Raw genomic sequence first — 26,052 nt, forward strand, 5'->3', positions numbered from 1 at the left:
GCCGGTGCTCAGAAAAACGGAGGGCGGTGGTGGGGGGGGGTCATTAGCAGCTTTCCTCCCTGTTTGTTGCTGCTTTTTGTTTTTCCCTCCCGCTGGCAGAGAAAAGCTCTCAATGCAGTCCGAGCAGAAACAAGACATCATCTCGATCGCACTTGCACACCAAAAGAGAGACCAAATAACGACTCGGGTGAACAATCATTTCCCAAAAGACTTTTGGACACTCACTCCAAGGCCACATACAGACTCATTTTTGTTTTTTTAATACCTGCGGGCAAAATCGGTCCATTCGTTTTCTCTACTCGGGGGGCCGTCGGGGTGGGTGGAGCCTGCTTAGGACCTTGACAAGGAGCAAGTGAGTGATGATAAAGGGAGACTTTGCAGAATGCGTAGCAAAATGGCAAAAACTCCCATTGGCAGGGGGCGGGGGGGCAACCCCCAAAAATATTACTCATACAGTGTGACTATCGCACTTCTATCGACTCGCTAACCTTAACGTTTCCATTCAACTGCCTTCCTACTCCAAATCCCGCCGAGAACCGAGAGCTCGACGCTGTCATTTTTCCAACCGCGCGTATTCTGCGTCAACATTAAAAATTCAAGCCACTCCGATGAGTATTGAAAAGCATAAATATACAGCCTTCAGATGTTTGAGCACACACGGAGCGCGGGGCTGTTGAACGTCCCTTAAGAGGATCGTCTCCGAAGAGGGAAAAGCTCATTCGCGCTCCAAGTGAGGAAAAACACCCGCGCGGCCGTTTTCAAGCTTGATAAGCGAGCGAGTCGAGAGCAGCCGGGTCACGGAAAGAAAACGACAACAAAAAAAGCCCAAACGACCGCTTGTTGCGTCGACGTCTTTTTATAGCGTGTCTTAGGAAGGGTTAAATCAACAATTAAAACAAAAAACAAAAAAACATTTTTTTTCCCCTAAACCAGGGGTGTCCAAACTTTTTGCCAAGGGGGCCAGATTTTATGTGGTAAAATGTCGGGGGGCCGACCTTGGCTGACATTCTTTACATTGAACAACAATATTGTTCAACAAATTTTAGTAAGTCAGTCTGTTTCACATTTCCATTTTTATTTTAATTTCAACAATCTTAAGAATTTCTTTTGGTTCATTTGAAACAGGAATTTGAAATATGACATATCAGTCAATCTAAACACGGAGTGATGTCTTGTTAACTCGTGAGTGATGCCCCCTAGTGTCTAAATGCTATTACTCATTTAGTGAATGCTATTACTCATTTAGCCACTAGAGGGAAGCAGTACTCTATGAAACATCACTCACCAGTCTACGAGACCTCAGTCAATGCAACACGTGTTCCATTGCGCCCAACCTGCGGGCCAGACGGCACTGATTTTATGACAGGGGCCGAGGGCCGAATGAAATTCGACCGCGGGCCGGATTTGGCCCGCGGGCCGGACTTTGGACAGCCTGCCCTAAACAATCTCTTTCAGGGAACAAAGGCATATTTTTCAAAATAAAAGAATAGGGAAGAAAAACACACACACACACATACACCGAAAGCACGCCTCAAAGTCCAAAGTGAGCAAGACATATTCGTCAGCCGTCCTTTCCGTGGGGGCGAAGCGATCTTTCCCACCTCCACTTGCGCTGCATTCTGTATTCCAAGATGACAAAATATTTTAGGCGCTAACAATCCCTAACGCCGCTGAGATGGAGGCCTGGCCCAAAGGTGACCCCCACCGTTCTCATCAGCCTCACCGTTCATCCACCTCCGCTGATGCACTTGGACTCTCTTCACACAGCGGCCACTATGTACGCAAGCTCAATTCATTTCCCACCTCCGCCCCCCTGCTGAGCGCCCGCTCCAACAAGGCAATGGAAATGTGAATACTAATTTCGCCGAGATGCAGACGGGCGAGAGGAAGCCCACCGCGTCCGGATGAAGGGATCTGCCCACTTTGCTTCTTTCTCCCTCTCGCTCGGAGATTACAACATTATCCCCGGCCCGAAATAAAGGCTTATCTGCCAAACGCGTGTTCCGCGACAGAGATCTGCTTTCATGCGAACCTCTCTGGAATCTACCGAGTTCACGTTCAACCCGATCACACTTCTTGCGCCTTGGGGGCCGCCTAAGTAAACGATTGCGTGACGTTGGAATTATGAAAGGCATTTCTAGCCCTTTTCATTTCCCCTGGCTGACATATTTTCAAGGCTCCAGCAGTGTTTTTAAAATAAAGCTGAAAAATGGTTTTCTCTTTGACTGTGGATCGTTGCAGAAATCAATTACTAGCAATCTGATCACTTCTAGCAAACTGCTCTTTTGAAAGATCCGTACGATCACACGCGGTGTTTTATTTTCTTTTAAGAGTAGAAACATGATTTTGTTAGAATATTGTCGCTCGTGTCATTATTTTTTATTGATTCGGCTGTATTATTAGCTCGACCCCCCCGCAGTTTACCGGGGGGCTGCCGTTCAGGTTTGAATTAGGACTCTGGTGACGGTGGTGTGTTCAAAGGCACTTGGTAAACGAGAGTGATTGTTTCTTTTGCCGTGTATAGTTGCAAACATAGATTGCTCGGAATCTCATCATTTCGACCAGAATGCTCAAGCGAAAGATGCCATCCGATCACGCGCGTTGTATATTTTGTTTTCTTAGAACAATATTTTGGATAAATGGCCGTTTTGCGGGTGTGCGCCGCGGTGTGAAAACATCGCATTTAAATCCCGCAACATCAACACTACAAAACGCAGTCGGATGAACGTACGCCCACTGGTTGCAAAAACATAAAATGGCAAACGATTTCAGCGGAAACGTCCTTCCGCAGTTCCCCCGGGGGCTTGACGTGAAAAGGATGAATAGAAAACGGCTGACTTTCTTCCCGGCAAACTAACCCGCAGTGGAAATAATGAAAAGAAATGCAACTTTTCCCGCGGCACCCCAAAACGGCTGCCGTCAATACAGTGGAGGTCCTTCTTCAAACTTGCGGAAACGGGCGCCGAATGTCAACTTCAGTCGGGCTTCCAAATGAGGCCGGCAGCCGGTCGGCCCTTCGCTTTCCCACCTCTGCCTATTAGGGTGGAACGTATTGCCCAGATTGCAGGTTGCGTGCGCGTGCGCGTGGCATCCACACGACCAAAAAGGACACACGCGCATAAATACACACAGACGCGTGGGCGGGCTGGCGCTGGTGAACCTTATCGTGAAGCCACAAAGTGGGAAGATTAGATTACTCACTTCTATAAACCTCCAACTTGGTTGCCATGGCGATAGCGGCCTGACTGGGGCAGCAACTCGCCATTGGAGAAGCCGTTGGAGCAGGAATGGCGTTGGGAACGTGTGTGTGGAGGGGGGGGGGGGGGGACAAGGGGGGGTCGTCAAGGGATGAAACCATCAGAGGAACCGTAGGTCATCCAGATATTTCTTTCCTCATCTGCCCCACTCGTCATGTGTGAAACGACGCAACTTGGAGTGCTTGACGTGTGCACGTGTCGCAGATGAAGTGCTGCGGCCCCCAACGAAAATGTTTGGATTGGCATCCCAATGCATCACAATCTGGGCTCTCCGTCAAACGTAGGAGGCGCGAGTGTGCCAACATACAGGCGGCGGAACGTTTGGCCGCACCGCCGTGCACCCCCCCCCCCCCCCCGCGACCAAGCTGGATCGATTTCAATCGGGATTGACGAGTGCAGTTAATTAATTCAAATAAATGAAGTGCTTGCAGATCCATAACGTCGCAGCCTCTGATCATTAGATTAATTACCCCAATCGTGCTATTGTATTTCAATTAGGGCCGCCGTTGATCTTTTTACCAGTCAACCTTTTAAGAAAAACAGGCAGACCATGCCGACTCGACGGACGTTGCGATCGTCTTTCTTATCCTGGTCGAGATGAGTTGCGAATGCGACTCGCAGAAGAGTGACAGACATTCAGACGTCATAAGCATGCGCAATTACAATGCGAATAATGACAATATTCGCAATTACCGAATCTTGAAAGTCCCTTTCGGGCAGAAAATGGCCGTGATGGGTTACGGAAGGACGCCCTTTTGACCTTGACAAATGGCTTCATTTCGATAAGAGTTGGCCTGGGAAAGTGTCGTGAACGAGGTTACTTGAATGCCGGCGGCCCCTACGAGGCACGGCGGGCGGGGGGGATCCAAAGTCCCCTTGGAAGCCGCTGCCGCTCACGGAGCCAAAGAATTTTCTCAACGGAGAGGTTTCGCAAGTCTTGGTTTCGGGGACGCAATTCACGCTGTCAAAATGACATTTCTGGTTTTACCTCTCAGCTGAAAAAAAAAAATGTCCGCCGAGGATGGAGCGTCTCGTCAAATTCTACAGCGGATCGCGTCAAGCCCAGAGACATCACGGTGGCGCACCGTTAACGATCAATATTGACTTGGATGTGGATCTTTGGCCTACGTGGATCTTTTCTTGACCACCTTCGTTATGTTTTTTTTTTTCGCATGAAGTATTGATCAGCGTCCACCTCACCCAAGTCTGGACGGCTCTTCCTATCGGTTCAATTGATGGACGTTTCCGGTGGACGCAACAAACTATCCCAAAGCTATCAGAAGAATGAATCAGCGGTGCATGGATGGATGGATGGATGGATGGAAGGAAAGAAACAAAGAATTACTGGGGTGGTGTTGACTTTGTGTGGTGGACGGGAGAAGGGGTGGGGGGTCGGCGGATGGCAGGCCTTGAACTCTCTTCCCTTTAGCAGCTAGTCCATGACCGTCAAGGGTTGCTAGTCACAGCCATCTGTCAATCCACAAATGCAACTCCGAGGCTGACTTCATTTTGTCCACGTTTGATTTCATTCCGGATAGAAAACGAGTCAAACTGCTTTCGATACCGTTGGGCCATTCGGAAGTTACAGTACGCGCCGTGACTCGGAACAACGTGAGCTTCTTTTCGTAAGACATTTAAACCGAAGCCCACCAATTAGGATTCCAGTACGCTTGGAGGTGTTTTTCCGTCTTATCCACAACTCATTCGGCTTCTCTGTAGTGAGCCGCAATGCTGCGTTGCGTGAACTACCGTTGAACTTGAAGATAAAAAACAACTCTAAAATGTATCGGGGAGTCAGTGAAGGGATGGCAGACTGGGAGTGATGTGCTCGCTCTTAACGCGTAGCAGTCAAGAGGTGAGCAGCAGCAGCAGCATTCTGGACCAACTGGACAAGCTTCATGGAGGATTGGCCGACTCTAAATTCAAGCGCAGTAATCCAGCTGGGATGTGACAAAAAGTCCCCCCCCCCCCGAGGGTACAATTTGAATTTGGATAAATGTCAGATGCTGACTGAAGGGACCGCGTGACAGGACACACGAGTTGAGGGCATTTCCCTGCACAGCTGACCTCTCTTCATGTCTGATTAAAAAACAAACAAGCGCAAGCATGAATGCCCGTGTGTGTGTGTGTGTGTGTGTGTGTGTTTTTAGCTTACACGTTGGACTCGCGCGTGCACAACGCATCCGGCCAATAAAGATGGCAGCTCCCCAGCTGAGCCGAGCTTTATGTGTGCAGATTTATCATTGCTCGTTAAAACGCGTTTGATTTTATCCTTGGACGGCCCTTTCGTGTTTGCCGGCTTGTTTTTTTTTTTTTTTTTTTTTTTTTTTTTTACGAGCGCTTTCTTTAACCTTCTCCACCTTCTCGCCCCGCCTCATAAAACAACAGCAGCTCTGATCTCCTTCCTTTCCTTTTCCACCTTTGCCATCTGACCGCATCGCCGCATCCGTGTCGAATACTCTCTCTCGTTCTATTTCCCTGGCAAACTCGATGAACTCGCCGTACGCGTCCTACACTTGTCATTCGTCATTTATGATCTATTTTTGTGGCCGCAACAGTAAAAACTGACTCACAACTTGATGCTGTGAAACAAATATGCTAAAAAATGAAGAAATAATTTAACATCTTTATCTGTGTAACGTACGCGCACTCGCAGCCGACAACAAGGCACTCTAAAGCTGCCGGGCTTCAAACATGCATTTAGAATCAAATCTCTCAATTCACTTTACACTGTCCAGTGGTTAGCACGTGGGCTTCACAGTGCAGAGGTACCGGGTTCGATTCCAGCTCCGGCCTCCCTGTGTGGAGTTTGCATGTTCTCCCCGGGCCTGCGTGGGTTTTCTCCGGGTGCTCCGGTTTCCTCCCACATTCAAAAAAACATGCATGGCAGGCTGATTGAACACTCTGAATTGTCCCTAGGTGTGAGTGTGAGTGCGAATGGTTGTTCGTCTCTGTGTGCCCTGCGATTGGCTGGCAACCGATTCAGGGTGTCCCCCGCCTACTGCCCGAAGACGGCTGGGATAGGCTCCAGCACCCCCCGCGACCCTCGTGAGGATCAAGCGGTACGGAAGATGAATGAATAAATGAAAGGATTGCTCAACACTTTTATTCCGAGTCAGAGTTTGTTGATCGGGTTCCATTTTGTTTTTTTCAAGATGTCCCACAAATGTGGTGTAAGTAGCTCTTGCTTTGCATTTTATGCTTTCGGCGTTCTTATGTATGTGCCTTCATTTCGGTCTTGTATGTTGGCACACAACCAGGAAGGTCAAACATTTGAGCACAGGATTGTACTTGACTTTGCACAAGACTCGGTCGGTGGCCTTTTTTTTTTTTTTTTTTTAATCTTGCACTTGATGCAAAAACGGACTTCATTTTCCATTTTCAAATGAATACCAAATGCAAACTAAAAAAAAGTGGAAATCCGGCCGCTCCTGCTACGTCTCCCTTTCCCACCTTGGCGGTCGACAACGAGGCGTTCCAAAAGGGCCACGCCTGCGGACTATGTGAAGGCAGCGTGCAAATTTTCACGTGTCGCTTGCTAACTGATTAGCATTCAGATTAGCGGCAGCTGATGCAAGCAAGGCGCTCGTCTTCTTATACGACGGTTGAGCCCGAGTGGGTCATTGGCCTTGATTTTTAGCACAGTCGCTGCACAAGTTGTCTTCAAGCGCCGAATAATGTCGTTGACATTCTCTGAATTCGTTTAACAGGATTTTATTTTATTTTTTTACATGCCAAGGAACCGCTAGCGCTGACCAAAAGAGAGAATTCGAACGTCACGCATGTGGGCCGCACGCGTCTCCAAACAAGCACCGTACCGAATAACAAATGTAGGCATTTGTGTTCACGGGCCGCGTTGTCTTGTCTTCCGTTATCTGCTCTCGCCTCACTTTGGCTTCCTTATCGCCTTCTCCCGCTTCTCTCGCTCGTCTGCCGCTGGCCCGTTTGCTCACTTGTGTTATCTATTTTTGCCGTTTTCCCCCCCAAGGCCATTTTCTTTTTGCGCGCGACATCTCACCCTGTGCTCTTTCTTGTCAACACGTTTTCTGTCTCCTCTCTCATTTGCACTCTTTCATCCGCCATCTTTTTTTGGTGGAGCGGGGGGGGGGGGGGTGTAATCATCTCCTTTCCAATCTCGGCCTCATATGTACTCTACGAGGCGCAGATGGAAGCAGACATAATGAAGGAACGGTAAAGACGCGCGAGGGGCAGCAAGAGCCGGACAGGCGCAAATATATGCACGTGTGCAAACGCGCAGACAGATGGGCTGCGTTATTGAGAGCGCGCGGGGGGCAACTTGAGCGTCGGGAGCGGCTTTTTTTCATTTCTTTCCGAGTCGATTAGCCGGCAAATGGAGGGCTTAGTTGAATGACACGTCGGTAATAAGCGAGGCTTTTCAGGTGATTAGCGAAGCCTTCCAAAATGACCAAGACTTCATCAGTCTTAATCATCAACAAAATTGTTTGACACCGTCGACGAATGTCTCGCCGTTTTCCCTCAAAGGGCATCTTTGGACCGTTTTGCTTTTTGTCGTGGTTGTGGCCAATAACAAAGGAGGAATTTGGAATGCACGCAATCCGGCAGACGTTCGATAGCGAACCGCGATAGCTTCAAAAGTTCATTCATTCATTCATCTTCCGAGCCGCTTGATCCTCACGAGGGTCGCGGGGGGTGCTGGAGCCTATCCCAGCTGTCTTCGGGCAGTAGGCGGGGGACACCCTGAATCGGTTGCCAGCCAATCGCAGGGCACACAGAGACGAACAAGCAACCACGCTCACACTCACACCTAGGGACAATTTAGAGTGTTCAATCAGCCTGCCACGCATGTTTTTGGAATGTGGGAGGAAACCGGAGCACCCGGAGAAAACCCACGCAGGCCCGGGAAGAACATGCAAACTCCACACAGGGAGGCCGGAGCTGGAATCGAACCCGGTACCTCTGCACTGTGAAGCCCACGTGCTAACCACTGGACTACCGGGCCGCCTGCTTCAAAAGTTCAATCGAGGTTTTGCATCTTTGGGAAAGACACCTGTATGAACCCCCAACCTCCAACCCCACCCCCAAAATAGGACAATATGCTTCAAAAAATGCACCTATGGGCTATTTTCTTAAAAAGAGAAAAACAAAATACCATAATCATTGATTGCAAATTATTTGGTGGACCCCAAGGAGTGGTTCTCAAACCCCCACCGTACACGTTTGGGAAGTGAGGAAGAGGCAGAAAAGGTGATTAAAACGTTTTTAAAGGCCGGCGGCCATGAGTGCTACTGGCCTATATGAACTACAGCTTCTGTGAACAGTGAGTGCAGACGAACGCAAAGCGCATGCGCGTGCGCACGCGATTCCCACCAGTGCAAGAACGAAGGAATGCATGAGCAATCTTACCGTCATCTCCTGATCCCGAACCGGCATCTGTAGGTGAAGACAAGAGCGCGAGTTACTCAACAGACAATATCACAACGCGTTCGTTTTAAAAACAGGCGAGCGCTCGTGGCACCAGGTCGGCCATCTTGAGAAGAGCAGTGAGTTGTTTGCGATTTGTTCTCAGGATAGACGCGCGTTATTTCCGCATTCCTCCATTTTCTGTCGCACTAATGTGAAAAGCGCCCCAAGTCCGGTACTGATGGGACTGCCGCCCGCTTCCATCGTACGCGGCGGCCTCGTATTCAATTTGACCTCGTAAAACGGATTTAGCAAAAAGCAATTGCAACTGCCAATCTGTAAAACAGCCACCGAGGGACGACGGAGGCTTACTTGGACATATGCAAAAATAACCCCCCCGCCCCAAACAAACAAAAATCACAAACGCCGCATCTCAACATCCGCGCTGTAGATTCGGGTACGTCGGCCGCAAGTGCGCCCGGGGATATGGCTTTCATGATATTTCCCAGTCGGGCCCGTAAACAAGTATTGGCACCGTCGAGCCGACAAACATCCATTTCATTCGACACGGTTGCCACTAATGGGATTTTTGATGAAGGCAGCGGGGAAAGGAGGCCGGGCAGAATTGAGGCGGAAGAGAAGAAACGCAGCAAAGGCGCAAGGGCTCCTTCGCGGCACAGGTGCGAAAAAAAAGAAGCGGGTAAGCCGCACGCTTAGCCGGCGTAATGCGCCGCCGCCGGAGTGAGTTGAACATACTCGGCGTTTCGTTAAGCTCGGCCCGAGCGACTCGATGGCCAAACCACGAGGGGAGGGGAAGACGCCTGCCGGGCTTTTCCGCATGAGCGAGCTGCGTTGGACTTTGGGTTACGTAAGGAGCTTGTGACGCACGTTTTATAATTGCAAGCAAACAAGATAAAACTGCACGGGGTCCCTTGCGGAAATGTCTTGGAGCGATCACATTTCAAGCTTTCTTGACACTTTCTTCAAATGCAAAGAAAAGCGGGGCTGTTAAGCGATGTGGGGGGAAATGAAGTCTCTGCGATCATATGATCTTCCGACGACCCAGAACTCAACTCGACTGTGTTTCTAGAGTACTTTAAGACAGCCACTGCTGTATACAAAGCGCTGTACATGGAGCGAAAAGAATTCATAGAACAACAAAAAAACCAACAAAAAAAAAAAAAACGAGACAGTAGAAAGCACAAAAACAAAATCAAAGTCAAAATCAAGTCTCATGCCGACTCAAAGCCAAAGAATAAAATTGAGTTTTAAAGATGGGCAGCCCGGGTGGGCTTTCCGAACATCCAGCAGGGGGGGCCATTCCAGTGAGAAGGGAACGGAAAAGACTCGCGCCCGAGACACCGGACCGCTGCGGTGGAGCTCCGAGAAATAAGCTCGCGTCGGAAAAAAGTCGCCAAAGTTCATTTTTCAAAGAATTGTTTTTTTGTTTGGAAGCAGAAACGTCAGAGCTCGTGGACTCACGGGTTTGGTCTTGGATGCCGTCGGACTCCACTGAGTAATCCGATCAGGGGCGTTAGTATTGCGTCATACATTTCCGTTTCACGCTCGCTTTTTCCGAACTACTTTGAATCGGACTTGAAATAACCTTCTTGGAGCGCCGCGCGCGTCGTCTATACGGGTAACCCGAGACGTGTTTATTTCGAAACACGATTGTTCCGCACTGCATTAAGAGCTCAATTTGCCCCTCCCCCTTCCACGGTCGTCTTCCAAGCAGCTCCCGACTTTTGTCAGCAGAGTGACTCATTGGCCCTATTCAAGAGGCGAGAGCGCATACTTGTCGGGTTGCTTTCAAAGCGCCCCGCCCGATGACGATTTGCGCCTTTTCAAACAGCAACAATGGACGCCCCTGCATCACTAATGGCAAACCCGAGCCTTGTCCCCGGGCCAAACCTCCCATCCAAAAATCCTGAAGCGCCTTAATTGGATAATGCTTTCCGTTGATTTCATCAGATTCATTTTTTTTCCTTCTACTTTGTGTCCAAGGTGAGCCTTTGCCAACCGTTGGAACATAAAACGGAGAGAGGCGGCGAGCATTAATGGCTTGCCAATAACGTCCATCCATTTTTCTATAGCTCTTACATTCCGTGTGGTCCGGAGCTCAGCGGCTCGGGGTTCTTCAATTAAAATTCGCAGGGTCCAGTCACAAAAGACAAGGCGGATAGAACTTGATTGTAATTGTAATTTTTTGGGGGGGGTGAGCGGCAAGCAACCATAGACCTCGCTGTCGTGATTCTGTTTTGGTTTGGTTTCCTAGTTTACTGTCATGCTTCTGTTACATTTGGAACCAACAGGTGGCGTCGGACGGCTTCTCCACCAGCGTCGCACCTTTTGGTCATCACGTCATTCGCTCGTTTGTTTTAAGGACTAGGTAGAAACTAAAATAATACTGCGATATATCGCACACCAAGTTCTCTTGGCTTCATTATTTCGACATTGGTTGACTGTATTTTTTTTTTACTTCTTGCCATTACAATGCATTTCTTCTTTTTGGGACGCTTTCAATTTCAAACGGAGAACTAATTCATTTGAATTTGTCTCGGCACACTGCAAGATGGCCTCGGCGTTGGAGACTTCTTGCTCGCATGGATGGAAAGAGCCATAAAGGACCGTACTCACCCGCGGGACAAGCGCCCTCCGACAGAATGAGTACTTCAGACTGCTGCTTGCAGGCGTCTCTTCGCAGATAACACTCATTCTGGTAGTTTTGATTGTTGGAGCCGCAAACTGGAGCATAGTCATTGTTGCACTGGAGAGAGAGAGGGTGGGGGGAACGGGAGACCGGGTCATATTATGGTCATCTAAATTCAACAACTTCAAAAAAACCCAGGTACACCGAGTCGAAAAGAAAGGACCGCACGGACACATTTTGAATGCAAAATCTGTGAGCCTGTGCGCATTACAATCGGACACCAACCGCAAACGAAATGAACGTTCATGCACGCGGGACCCCGAGATGTTGCCCGAATCGGTTGATTTCTTTTGTGTCTTGTGCGCGAATAAAGCAGCACCAAAATGGCCTTTGTGGATAATTGTCGTCATTAACCGGCTAATCTAGCAGGCCAAGCAGGTTTGAATTGCTGAAGCTGATGACATTATCCCCGTTTGCCAGGTGAAACCACAACGCTAGCACGCTCAACTGCAAATCCATTGCCAAGTGTAAACATGTTGCATCGAAAGAAGAGTCGGCGACGGAGACCTTGCGACGCAACTTTAAATATGGCATTTAGGACAATGAAAAATGTTTCTGTGGTTCCGAAAATTCTCCACCGCCGCCAAGTAGAACCACAAAGATGAACGAAAATTCTCCACCACCGCTAAGTAGAACCACAAAGATGATTTTCATTTTCATGTTTTGAAAACGAATCCCTTTTGAACCGTGTGGAAACTGAACGCTGTCATCTTCTTGAATGTCAGCTTTTCGGTACAATAGATCGACGAGATAAAACATGACTTGAGGGTCACACCAGAACAGAGAACGCCGGTTTTGCTTTGCAGGCTTGCACTCGGCGGCTCGTCTGTTCTTATTCCTTTCCGACAAACAAAACCTGTTTTGTGTGTCTGCTTTTCTTTGCCGCGCCGTTTTCCACCAGGCCTCAAAGGGTTTCCGGTTTCTCTTTGGGCTCGACCCGTCTAAATTTGGGAGCAGCAAACACGGGACAGGACAGGACAGGACAGGACAGAGTGGAAGAGGACGGGACTGAAGTGTTGAGGGAGACGGTGCCGAATCTTGCAAGGAAGGGACACAACTCGTACTAAATACGATGAGGCAGGACCGGTCGGGCAAGCCGCAGGACGGGAGTCGTGATCCCGGTAGTGCTGCAACCGTTAAGGAAGGGATGCGCCGAGTAGCAAACCAGACAAGTCAAGTCAAGTCAAGAGTATTTCTCGAGCACTTTCAAACAACCATGGCTGCATACAAAGTGCTGCACACGGAGCGATTTAACATACACAATAAACAGTAAGACGAATCGGTAATAAAGGCGGTAGAAAGCACCGAGCAGTAAAATCAAGAACAAATCCAAGTCATGCTGAGTCAAACGCGAGTTTTGAGGAGGGCTTTAAAGGACAGGAAGGAAGTGGACAGGACCCAAACCTTGCAGTGTCGCACAGTTATGTCAGAATCTCATTCAGCTACCATTGCTCCACTGGAGCGCTTTCAGGTGAAGTGACTCGCTGTACACAAACACGTTCCTTTCAATTGCCCACACGGGCCGTTGCCTCGGTGGAAACGTGAGATTTTTCATATGATCGATGGCACTATTCTACATCTCTGATTTGTTGTTCTAGTTTATACGTAGCCTCAAGATTTCTCACGGGCAAGATATTAATATGATTTGATATTGATCTGACGCCGCGACGCCGCACGACTAACAAATGAGAGCTTTCAGCAGAAAAAATATTCCAGGCTTGTTTCCCCGGATTAGAATTGTTATCAGCGCTTTAGGAGAAAAAAAATGCAACTTCACGGTCAGCGGCCATGGCGTGATTAAACGTAACGCGCTGAGGGATAACGCGCTCCGTCAAACTCTGCGGCTGTGACGCGGCTGGAACACCAAGGCTTATTGTAGCCGTCGTTCCCACAGAAAAGAGGCCCCCCGATTGTCCTTTTCTTCACTTTTGGGTCTGTTGAACCTCCAAGGAACTGACCTGAAATCTCTTATCTCAGGGCTAAACGCTCCGACATTTCATAACTTACTGACCTAATTTGTACAGAAGCACCCCAGCTGTCTCCTGTGACTAAGTAAGATTGTATGATTTGACTTACGACCTGCCTAACTTAAATAACGATGAGCTCGAAATTCACTGGAGACGTGCTTGATTTCACCCCCACCCCCCACTGCCCCCCACAGTTAACACGATCATTGCAACTTAAACGAGTCATACGGTTCATGGTAAAAATCCGCACGTCTTCACGAATGAAAAAATAATTAGCGGTTTGAGTGGCGTCAATGCTATGCTAAAGTTAGCCGCCGCACGCATGACCTAACCTAAGCATTGATTGGGAACCACCGGAGCATCGGAAACGGATCAATTGCAAACACCGTTTTCAAGCAGCGCCGTGGCAGGAAAAGACGAGATGAACCGCACAACAAAACGCTCTCAAAGCAGTGGGAGGAGTAGAAGGAGGGAAAGCGAAACGGCACACTTGCTTCCGATCAAAGCGACTGGATGCAGGAAGGCGCCGGGGCTGTGGGCAAGACGAATACAGCGAAAATAACGCCCGGCAAAATTGGGCCGGAGGGGAGCAAAGTCGGACGCAAGGCAGTAAGTAAGTAAAAAAAAAGAAGATCAAATGTGTGCTGCGGGAGGCCCGAAAGAAAAGGAGAGACGGTGGGAGAGAGAAGATGGCTCAATGAACGATTAAAAAAATATATCCAGTATATAGACTAATAAAGCATCATGAGGCCCGAGGTTTGCGGGGGAGCAAAAACAGAAGAAAAGCAAAAGCGAGATGCGGCGGATGAGACGGAAAGACATGGCAAGCCCACAAAGACGCTGGGAAAGCTTCCCCGCGGGGCTCGCCGGCTCACGCGCTCGCCCATCTGGCTGGCGCCGCTCTTAACCCGGAGCCCGCCGCTTATGCCAGGCGTGATGCAACGCCGGGGCAACCTGCCCAACGCAAACCCCGCGTGAGACTTTTAAGACGATTTCGGTCGGCGAAATAAGAGTCGAATCTCGTTACGGCGTTACCCAGAGGGGACGTGGCCGATCCGTACGTCGCAACGGCAGTTCGTGGCAACCGTTTCCAATAAAATGGCCGCCAACGACGATCTACAGTGTAATACCGTATGAACATCCGCAGATGTAAAAACACGTCAAATGTGACTCGGTGCCGCCGACGAAGCCACCCGTCGGCAGTTCCCGTCGTCTCGGCAGAACTTGTTCCGGGAGACGGAGAGTTTCCCGCCTTCTCAGACAGCCGCATTTGCTTCCGTTGTTTTCAGAGCCCGCCCGTGCCGTGGTGGGTGACGGCAGGAAGTACCACAATGGACCTAGTCGAGCCGTCGGGTTGCTAAGCAACGGAGCGGAATCCCGCGCTGTATATTTGATTCATAATCAAGGATGGCGGCGGCAGTTCGTCGTCGCTAAGGCCTCACTAGGGTCGCGTGGGGTGCCGGAGCCTATACCAGCCGTCTTCAGGCAGTAGGCGGGGGACACCCTGAACCGGTTGCCAGCCAATCGCAGGGCACACAGAGACGAATGACCATCCACGCCCACATTCACACCTACGGACAATTTAGAGCGTCCAATCGGCCTGCGCCATGCATGTTTTTTGGAATGTGGGAGGAAACCGGAGCACCCGGAGAAAACCCACTCAGGCCCTGGGGAGAACACGCAAACTCCACGGAGGGAGACCGAGCTGGAATCGAATACCTCTGCACTGTGAAGCCGAACATGCTAACAACGGTAGTGGTTAGCCGAACATGCTAACCACTGGACTAGCGGGCGACGAGAAACGGACAATATATTTTTAATATCCTCTAGTGCCAATCCAGATCATTGTGCTCCGTTTCGGTCAGGATGTGAATTTAGCATCCGAATAGTGCGAGATCTCGCAGTGTCTTCCGCCGTCGCCGTCGTGCGCCTCACACGCGTGCCCTCGCTTCTTTGGCTGCCATTCCTCGCAAATGCCGCTGATCTCGTTATCGCGGCATTCATGAGGCCGCCCTTTGTTCCTGTCCCGGTCTTTGTTCTCCTCGTCTGCGTACGAGCGCCACGGTAGGCGCCTTGCCAAAATAGAAACAAAGGTGTCCATATAATAGTCGGTGTCAGAAGCGGCGGAATCTTTGATCGCTGCATTTTTCTTGATGTCTCCAGAACATTGATTTTCTTTCAACGCCGTCATCCGATCGGCTTTACGGTAAAAGTTTTGTGATGGCGAGGTTGCCTACGCGCCGTTCTCTCAAATGATTTCAAGAAAGAAAGCGCTTGTCGAGTAAGCGCTTACTCGGGGGCTGGCGGCCGATCCGACGGGCGCCGAACGGATGCGACAAGACGACGCGGATGTTCAATCGGCGGAGCGCGCTTTTGAAAACGTCGGCTCGCCTTTTTTTGACCGATGGGAGCGTACGGCAATCGGATCAGCCGTCCTGCTCTTTACTTAACCCGATTTGAGCCGTAGCATTCTTGTAGCCTAACCGAGTTATTTTTGAACCCTCATTTGTAACAGCGATTCAAATTGAGTTCAGTGCCACCGTGCGACGCTTGGCTCTCATGTCAGTCCTCGCGGATCAAAGCGAATCTAAACAAAGACAAATACGTCTCCAACCCTTTTGTTTTAAATGCTTCGAAACGTGCATCTACGGACTTCGTCAATCATCGATTCATCCATCCATTAGTATGCCAATGGTTAGGATGTTTAAAAACAAAACAAAAATGGGTTTTGCTTTCCATCCCTTGAATCAAAAACATGACATTTCCAATGAATTGACTTTGCAGAAAACACCCAAACAAACACCCAAACAAAAACTGTGATTTAGTCACTGGTTGGGTCCATGTCAGAAAATATGCAAACAATGAAACACAAGAGGCAGCCCGGTAGTCCAGTGGTTAGCACGTCGGCTTCACAGTGCAGAGGTACCGGGTTCGATTCCAGCTCCGGCCTGTGTGGAGTTTGCATGTTCTGCCCGGGCCTGCGTGGGTTTTCTCCGGGTGCTCCGGTTTCCTCCCACATTCCAAAAACATGCGTGGCAGACTGATTGAACACTCTAAATTGTCCCTAGGTGTGAGTGTGAGTGCGAATGGTTGTTCATTTCTGTGTGCCCTGCGATTGGCTGGCAACCGATTCAGGGTGTCCCCCGCCTACTGCCCGAAGACAGCTGGGATAGGCTCCAGCACCCCCCGCGACCCTAGTGAGGATCAAGCGGCTCGGAAAATGGATGGATGAAACACAAGTTTGATTTTGATACAACACAAAGATAATCAGTCCACTTTCACGGCGGACTAGACAGATCGTACGAGAAGCTGCAATTTTTCAGCATTTGGACGGTTTTAAAAATAAATAAATAAAAGATACGGAAAAGGATTCAAACATAATCCTCAATTCGTTGTTGACGAATTGACAAATTGTTGCCACCCGGGCTTTGAAATTCCATGAAGCACATTGCGCTTGAAAAAGTGCCTCATAAATAAATAAAACCACCTCGCCGACAACTGATAATTGCAAAGATGTTGCTCTTGATAATCACGACGCAAAGTGTGTGAAAGTTTATGACTACTGCTACAATCACGAAGGCCTGCCTATCACGTTACGCGACACCACATTGCTTTTGAACTTTGTCAAACTTGTGCGGTTTTGCATGCAGGATTGGGGGAGTAGGGGGGGGGCTGGGATCAACAGAGGGCAGGAGAATTTGATCTTCTGTAATTCTCTCCAGACAGGGAAGGCGGGGGGTTATTGGTCAGGGCCATATGGCGCGGCCTTATGTGCCTGCTGGCTTAGGAAACTGCAAAAGGCGCAAGAGCGCACGCCCGTCCACGCTTTTGCCATCCCCGGTGTGGCCGCGCTGTCTCGCTTTGTTCCATCCTTGAGGCGCACTCTTCTCCGTCATCTCCTTTTGCACAAATGATGAGGTTGAATTTCTTCGTCAAGTCTCCTGCAGGGGCTGCTGTGGTTCTACCGGTCGGTCCCTTCCCACGTTTACGCGGGCAATATTTAGAGACGAGACCGTAGCCGAGGACCTGTTGTTTCTCTTCACGCAATGCGATCGCACGGACACCAGATTCCGAGCGGAAAGCATCGGCGAGCGTGAAGACAATTCGGTGGTGTTGCAAATCCTTCCTCACGGCGCAAAACATGAAACCTGACATGTAGCTATGAGCAATTGCCAGCAGCCGTCAGTGGGCTGCTCGCCCGCTGTTGGCTCTCGGACTTGGATCCTTCGGTTTATGATCAATTTCATGTTAATCGGTCAACTGGTCTCCGGAGCGATTTAATTGAATGAATATTAGTCCTGCCTGTCTCATTAAAATAATGGGCTGAACCCAAAATGGTCGTCTCAAACCAAAATGGCTGCTTTCCAATTTGGTTTCAAGCATTGAGACCATTTTCATGTGCTCCTGCTATGTTTACTAAAACAGATGACTTCCAGTGACTTCCGTTTGCTTGCATTTGCAAGAAAAATTGGTACTTTTTGTTTTAAACGGAGAATTTTGGCCTTGTGTATCTCAGAGAAGGACAAAATCAGCTCCGCTACTTTTTCACCATTTAGCTAGCACAGAAACAATTTTTTTTTGTTCTTCACAATCTGAGTCAAATTCCATCCATCCATCCATCCCTTTTTGTATCATGCTTATCCTCCTGAGTGTGGCGGATGAGTTGGAGTCCCACCCAGCTGACTTTTGTGCCGCCGCCGTGTCGCCAACCGCGAACCAAATTCAAACGATTGTTGATCGCCGAGCACTTTTCCAACCGACGCAGAAGAGAAACTTTGACAAGCAAAACGTTGCAACAGCCGCGCACAAATATCAATCGAATTAGGAAGATCACAACAGCTTCAACTCCTTCTCATAAACAAGCAGCCGCACGCCCGCAAGACGCTCACATGACGCTCACATGACACCGATGCTTTGCTAATCTGCGGGTATGCGCCTCAAACAAGAAGCTGCTGATTTTTTTCCCACAAAATGTTGAAAATGCCTTTGTGACAAATAAACCGTGGGAAGCTAACTGCCGCCGCGACCTCGCTTATGACCAAACCCCACTTGTCACTGAGCAACGTTAGCGATTAGCTCGTACATTGTCGCACTTCTGGAGGCGCGGCACTGTCCCGAGCACGTCTGAAAACACGTTTGGTTGAAATTGTCTCTCACGTAGGAATTTGGAGTCAGCCGATATTACAAACCGGCAACGTCAACAATTTCAGCGATGGTCCGTAATGGCGACAGTCCCGTGGCCGAGTTGCAGGCCAACAGATCGACAGATCGTAAACGTCTTTGGGGCGCGACACTTTTCATTTGCTGACGGAATGTTTTCTTCATGCCGTCGACACGTATTTGTAATTGACGTGTTAAGACTGTTTTACACGTTGAGGCTTTCACGCCAATAAATGTTCGGACCGCATTAAACATGGCCGTCGGCGGCCATCTTCTTGGAAACGGTTACCCTCACAACGTACAGATGCGCGGTACGTTGAAAATATATATTCGGTTCATTTCCACCCGGATTTCCTTTCCGATGGCGTTGAGCAACGTTTACACGCCATGGGAACTCGCATCTGAACCAAGATGAACTCCAACGTCCAACCCGACACGAGCAAAAGATGCAAAGATGCCAAAAGAGAATCCGAGGTATCGAGTGGACCGAAGAGCAACGAAAGGAATTGCAATTTCACCGGAGGCTCATTGCGATCCTCCTACACACCGAGAGCCAGTGGCTCAGAACTGCTGAAAAGAGATTTTATTCGGCTGAAGGACACTCTTGGGAACCTTCCCGCTCCAGCTTCCCAGGCTTTACCCTGACATAAAACGGGAGGGGGGCAAAGGAGGGGGAATGAAATGCTTCTCTGCACTGCTATCGCTGCATCAGCATGTGTGGCATATCGAGAAAGAATTTCAGCAACAACTTTGGCATTTCCCCCCTACGTTGCAGAAAAACTCTTTGGGAACGCACCGATCCCGAAGCGCGACACAAACAACCCCCGAGCCGCCTTGACGGACTTCCTTGAAGTGGATCTCGGAGATGGGCGGGGGAGAACACACGCGAGGATGAGACCTGAAACTTTTAATGAAGCTGACAAAGAAGAGATGCCAGTTTTTGTTTCGCTTGGGTGAGCGCTCCATCTTTCCTTTGGAAATTAATTGCAGCGGACGTTGGTTAGATACTGCTGCACACCCGAGAACTTTTTGGGTCCAGGCAGCCCGAAGGGGGCGAGCGAGCGAGCGGAATGAAGACGAATCCTTTTTGGAAGCGTTTTCTTTCCCCGTCCGCGGCCGTTAATGTGCGTCTCGTTCTTCACAAACGCGAGCACATTCATATTTTGACACCAAATAAGGAGCCGGGTGGCATATCAAGCACCGCGAGCGAGCGGCTCCATCTGTTACTGCCAAAACGCTATCATTTCGCTGGCTTCGGCCAAACACACTCTTGCGCCGACACACACATGTTCCTTCTGCACACAGCAGCCTGACTGACAGCCCGATCCATTTCCTGGAGCCATTAGAGGCGGCCGCGGATTATGCAATTCCTCCCATGGCTATCATCCACCTCTATCAATAATAAATATCTCTCCATAAAACTGGGGCTAGCCTCGGCGGATTGCAGGCGGAAGCGCCCCGGCACGTTCTTACTTCTGATGAGCCTCTCGGTGCGCTCGCTCTGAACAACGCATTTAAAAAACGCCACGAGTGCTCTCGAGTCGCACGGACACCACAAGCTTAAACACCCTCGTGTCCGAGAGGCCTCCGATTGGACGATGGCGCTCGGGAGGCTTTTGGGAGGCTTTTAACCCTTTGTTCTCTTTGAATGATCAATGGCGGTCCTTGGTCCCCACAAAGGCTGAATTGTGTGTGAACAGATCCCGCCGAGTGTCCGGTTCCATTTCAGTCTTTCTTGTCCATTCCCAGTGATCCCGTTGTGTTTTACATTAGCGCGGCACGTGAAATAACCAACCAGCAACAAGTTCAAATTCGCCAACGCACGTCAGATTTGTCGTCAATGTGTGTGTTCCCCTCACCTCGGAGCTGCCACGTCAACTATTGAACAGAATCTGCATCCGGACAGATTGTTTCCTCTGCTTTGGCCACGTCAAAGAAATACCCAATGACATTCCATCCCAGTTGAGATGACCCCCCTCCGACCTTTCTACCGTCATTAATTTTAACTCGGTCCCCCGCGTATTAGGTAACTCTGTGAAGTAGAACGAATGAAGCAAGCAATAAATCCTCCATTCACGAGGATCGTAATGCTCGCATTTCTGCACACCTCCGGTGTGGCCACAGATGTAGCGCGATGTGTTTTTTCTTTTTTTTTTTTAAGACTCAACATCCATCTGTCTCAGCCTTGTAAAAGCCTTCGAGGTCCTCCATTAACCTCTAAATAATGTCCATTTAAACCGATTAAAGTTCAAGGACACAAACTTTGTTATGCAACTGCATTCGTTAAAAAAATAATAATAAAATCAAAAAGGCCTGCGGGAGGTTACGAGGCAGCAGCTCGAGGATCTGTGTGTGATGTGCGCTGGAAACTACAAAATGTTTCTTTGCCTTTTCTTTAGTTTTTCCATTTGGCTGAAAATATATTGTTTCCAAAACAAACCATCATCCTTATTCGAAGCGCTTCTCTCGACTCTTTTCTCTGCCGATTTGTGAGAGGGTTTCCTGAAACTACTCATCTGGCCTATCCTGTGAGCGAGGACACCGCAACCTCGCAGGATTCATTTTGACCACAATCGCAAAAAAATATGCTCAGTGTTGAACGCGGTGTCTTCATTTCGATCCGAATATGGTTGACATTTCACATGAGAAAGGTCAGGCGGTCGTCAACTAGTACCAGAGGGGCTCCACCATCTCGCCTGTGGCGGAAACGTTTGGAGAGTTCCTTTCAATATTGCACCACCTCGCAATCTCAGGAAGACAACGCGGCACAAACGGGCAGTAGGCATGCGTGTCTCTTTCTCAATGCCAGATTCCAAAACATGCTGAGGCACAATTCAGTGACTTCCATGTCAAGTGAAATCACCAAAGCCAGTTATTCTACTCTGGTACCATTGCGGCTAAGGTCTTGTTTTCTGCGTATGTACCGGTACTTCTCTCATTTTAGTCTGGTTCCAACCTCGTGCTAGCCTGATTGTACTCTGGAATCTTGTGTGAAACGATTCTGGTTCTACTCTCGTACCAATCTAGTTGTAGTCTGGTACGAGGCAAAAACAGTTTGCATGGATGGATACTTGACTGGCCATAGTCTGGTCCTGCCCGGCTCTAATCCGGTCCTAGCTTATAGTCGCTTATAGTTTTGTACTAATCTACTTCCATTATGGTTATAGTTTGTTGCTTGTCTGGTTCTAGCCTGGTAGTGGTCTCATTGTATTCTGGTCCGAGTTTCCTGTGAGTATAGAATTGGTCTGGATGTAGTCTAGTTCTAGTCCGCTTTTAGTTGCGTACTAGTCTGGTCAAAGATTGGTCCTAGACCGTAGTCTGCCCGAGCTCTGGTTCTTTGTTGTTCCTCATGAATTGAATAGTCTCGGCCATAGGTGTGAATGTGAGTATCAAATATCATTCCAGGGATTATCCTGCCCCCCCACCCCCCTCCCAAAGTCACCTGGGATAAACTCCAGCTCACTCATGACCCTTATAAGGACAAGGATGAATGCACGGAGATACTGGCCTACAAATAGGCCATGGAAATGGGCAGAATCAATTGAACATGGTTAGCTATTCCTCCCTGTCAACAGGATTATGGATATTACGGGTTTTATGGGCAACGCGAGACTGCCTTGGCCTGTATTTGCTCTCTTTCAGCGCTTCTCCTTTTTTGTTGGCAAGAAATCTACAATGGAAAATGTTGCTGTAACCACCGCTCAAAAATAACCCCAAAACAAAACCCCCCAAAAAGTTGTAGTCGTGGTATTTCGGAGGCTTGGCCTTCTCCCTTCTTCCCAGTGGGAAACAAATTGCGCTCCACAAAGGGAATTCTTTCTGATATAATGATTCAGCAACGATATTGATCTCACTCTTCCAATTCTTTCTGACTTTGAGAAGATCAAGCAAAAAAGACAAAGACTGCCTCTGTTGTGGAGCCCGCGCCAAAGCCCTTTTCCCTCGAGAGAGGAATCGCACGTGTTGTCCGGCGAAGTGACAAACTCTTACTCGACGGTGTCTTGTTTCCAGACACTGATCACAACGGAGGCAAAGACAAAGTCACAGCAGGCGAAGCGAGCGGCGAGGACGAGCCGTTTGTTCGAGCGAGGCGGAGGAAAAGACAGGTTGGGAGTAACGGGGGGAGACAGACGGTCGCAGGTTGTCTGGCGCGCGCCTCTGCCGTTTGATGGCTTTGGCAGTCTTCTCGTGATTAGGACCCGGGCCGCCGGTCCCCGCGGAATCTCCCCGGCCGAGTCGCGGGAGACGAGTTTTTCTGTAATGGTGTCTGACAGGCCGGCTCGGAGTCACGGAGGAGCTGACACACTTGCCGTACCTTTTCAGGAGAAACTATCGCCGCAATTTTCTCCACCTTGTCCGTCTTTGTCGCCGCCTCTCTCCATCACTGGAGAATAATTAGACTGAAAGCCGCAAGGCAAGCAGTGAGGAACGGGGCCCCTCCGCACCTGTTTTCACGACTAACCCAATTTGAGGCCACGCTCCGCCCGCATTGGAGGGCCCACCTCGCCTTGCCCATCTGTCGAGGACGCCTGCTTCGGATGGGCGCTCATTTGGGTGCACGCCCTGGAATTCGCCGTGAAAGTCTGTCTTCAAACAAAAATGGCCGACTCGTAATCAACATGTCCACGAAATTTCACCATGCTCCGTATCACGGGCCTCGGGGGGACCAAAGATTTCCAGGGGGTGGGGCTGAGTGATTTTCTTGGTCGTGTTCAGGATCCATCCGTACAATACAGTGCCTTGAGTTTCAAGTTTCATTTGTTTGGATCTCAAATCACTGTTCCCTATTGAAATGAATGGAAACACCCTTTATCCGTTCAAGCGTCCGAGAAAACCCCACTTTTCTGCTGGTACACTTGTTTTTTTCTAAATATAACATTGTACTCTATCCAAACATACATTAACAACATCATTAAAAAAGAATGTCAAGAATTAACGTTTTTGAATGGGGGGGGGGGGGGGTGCAGAGACGTATACAAAGATTGATTGACTTGTTTCCTTAACTTGCCAATAATTTTGCATTGCGTGGTAGCATTCAGCGATCAGACTCTACAAAGGCCTCGTTGTCGGCTTTGTTTCTGGAGGCAACGTGTGATTGTCTTCGTCTTCGATTGAGTTTGCTCGCGGAAAACGTCTGCGAGCGGCGATAGGAAGCGAACAGATGCTTGTGTGAAGCGAGTTGAGTTAAGTCCACCGCCCCCATCGAGCGCTCGTATCTCCATTTTCTCAATCATCCCAATGACGGCTGAAAAGCTTTGGGCCATGTGATCTTCCGTCACAACGGCAACCGCGGCTTGTTCTTTGAAAGTAGAACTGATGTGTTTGCTGATTCGAGATTCTGACTTGCTTGTTTGGCTCCGGAATGGAATTTTCACAGCGTAGTTCCTCGAATTAATTAATCACGGGAGAAAGGCTTTAATCAAAGACCCGAGTAATGATAATTGCACAATCAACAGCGGGAGGAAGCATCGGGAAGACGGCGATCCGCCAGAAGGGCTCCACTGATGAGAGACGACGGGCTGTGCTGTGTTGTGCTGTGTTGACCGCTCATCTCGCCGAGACAAACGCAACACGATGATTTATGAGTCAACTCAGCGCCTCTCAAATGCATTCGCTTGCTTTGTTCATGTCCTGCGCCGTCCACTCAATCCAATAAAACAACAGTCGATTAGTTTCTGGAGTTGTTTCCAAAATGATCGGAGGATATCATAGATGACACAAATGGGTTTTACAGTCCCAATTCTTGACTTTCACTTTTGCGGTTGCAAAGATGAAGTTGGAGGGACGTATTATGGGGGTGCTTGTGGAAACGTCTTCGAACTAAACCGGGTGAAACTGCTGATTAGCTCTTGGAGCTTAACTTTGTTGTCGATTTGGATTTCAGTGGTGCCTTGAGATACGAGGAGTTGGGAAGCTAAATTTTGAGAGACAAGCCCCGCAGGGTAGTCCGTGGATTCAAATCAGGCAGCGGTTTGGAAGTCAGTGAGCAATCTACCCCCCCCCCCCCCCCCAAAAAAAAAGAGGCTTCACCCTGTCTGTACAAATAATACATACACGTATTGGAAACAACCGCAAACGCTCTGTTGTTCTGAAGTCCATTTAGCCTGAGGCTAACAATCAATGCAAAACGCCACGCGAACAAATCCTGTGGATTTGACCCTTGGATCTTCGAAAGCGAATGCTGGAGCATCACATGTAGACCGATTGAATTGAGGCAAAAAGTGTGCCCCCCCCCCAAAAAAAACACCAAAAAATAAAATTCTTTAGATTCTTTATACTTGTCAGTGTGGGATATTTTGATTCATTTCAACTATTTAAGAACAGCGGCCCGGTAGTCCAGTGGTTAGCACGTCGGCTTCACAGTGCAGAGGTACCGGGTTCGATTCCAGCTCCGGTCTCCCTGTGTGGAGTTTGCATGTTCTCCCCGGGCCTGCGTGGGTTTTCTCCGGGTGCTCCGGTTTCCTCCCACATTCCAAAAATATGCATGGCAGGCTGATTGAACACTCTAAATTGTCCCTAGGTGTGAGTGTGAGCGTGGATGGTTGTTCGTCTCTGTGTGCCCTGTGATTGGCTGGCAACCGATTCAGGGTGTCCCCCGCCTACTGCCCGAAGACAGTTGGGATAGGCTCCAGCACCCCCCGCGACCCCCGTGAGGATCAAGCGGCTCGGAAGATGAATGAATGAATGAATGAATGAATATTTAAGAACAAATGACATAATTTTTTTTGGGGGGGGGGAGTGGCGCAGGAGGGGTTGGAAATTGTATTTCCATTCATTTCAGTGGGGAAGCATGATTTTGAGATGCAACTCATTTTTAAATATGAGACGTGTGTCTCAAGGCTGTATTTTTGTCGCAAAAATCGGCTTTTTTGATGGCTTGCCATAAATTAGGAAGACTTTTGCTTCCTGCCTCTTTCTCACAGTGCATCTGAATTTCGACTGATTGCGATGTCAACCCCCCCACCCCCTCCCCGACACACACACACACACACATGGTCTCTCCGCCCTTGACTTGGCAGCTAAGATCCGCCGACAGTAAAGCTCTCTCGCATCAGAGGCAAGTCTGGCAGCACAATGTCATCTGAGGTGAGTGCTTGCCATGCTCCTCGCCGGCCCATCATGAGACATTTTTATGGGCCCGGCCCAGGTAATAAATTCCCCGCTGCACAAACACTCAGTCCAGATAAAAGACAAAAGAAAAAAACAGCTGATAAATGAATGCAAATATATGGAATGAGGTCTGCATCAGAGGCTGCCACCCCCGTCAGTGAGGCCCGCGTGAAACTGTTTAATAGGAGGTGTTTTATTGTTTCAAATGAGGTGTTATAAAGCCACGGGTGTTGCGTAGATTGCCTTTTTTTATGATCATGATGATCTTTTCAGCATTATATGTAGTGATGTTTGCCCCCTCCCCCCGAGCCTTTGTTCAATGAGAGATGAAGGACACGCTGGCCTTCCACTCCCGGCCATCAACATCACATGAGGCAACACGAGCTCTTTGAAGCGCAGAGAGCTTCGGTCCTCCACACATCGCAACCCGGATATGACAAAGCTTTCGGAAAATGAGACTTCAGAA

The 26,052-nt window shown here is 49.1% G+C and overlaps 1 protein-coding gene across 1 annotated transcript in view; it reads right to left on the bottom strand.

The window, feature by feature from the left end:
• The window catches only part of LOC127611412 (tomoregulin-2-like), a 65,384-nt gene that overhangs the window by 25,621 nt on the left and 13,711 nt on the right, over window positions 1-26,052 (bottom strand). Inside the window, 2 exon segments of the mRNA XM_052081941.1 lie at window positions 8,643-8,669; window positions 11,277-11,406. Coding sequence (XP_051937901.1) covers window positions 8,643-8,669; window positions 11,277-11,406 — 157 coding nt within the window.

Source organism: Hippocampus zosterae, chromosome 12 (genome assembly GCF_025434085.1).
Source record: "Hippocampus zosterae strain Florida chromosome 12, ASM2543408v3, whole genome shotgun sequence".
Classification (NCBI taxonomy): domain Eukaryota; kingdom Metazoa; phylum Chordata; class Actinopteri; order Syngnathiformes; family Syngnathidae; genus Hippocampus; species Hippocampus zosterae.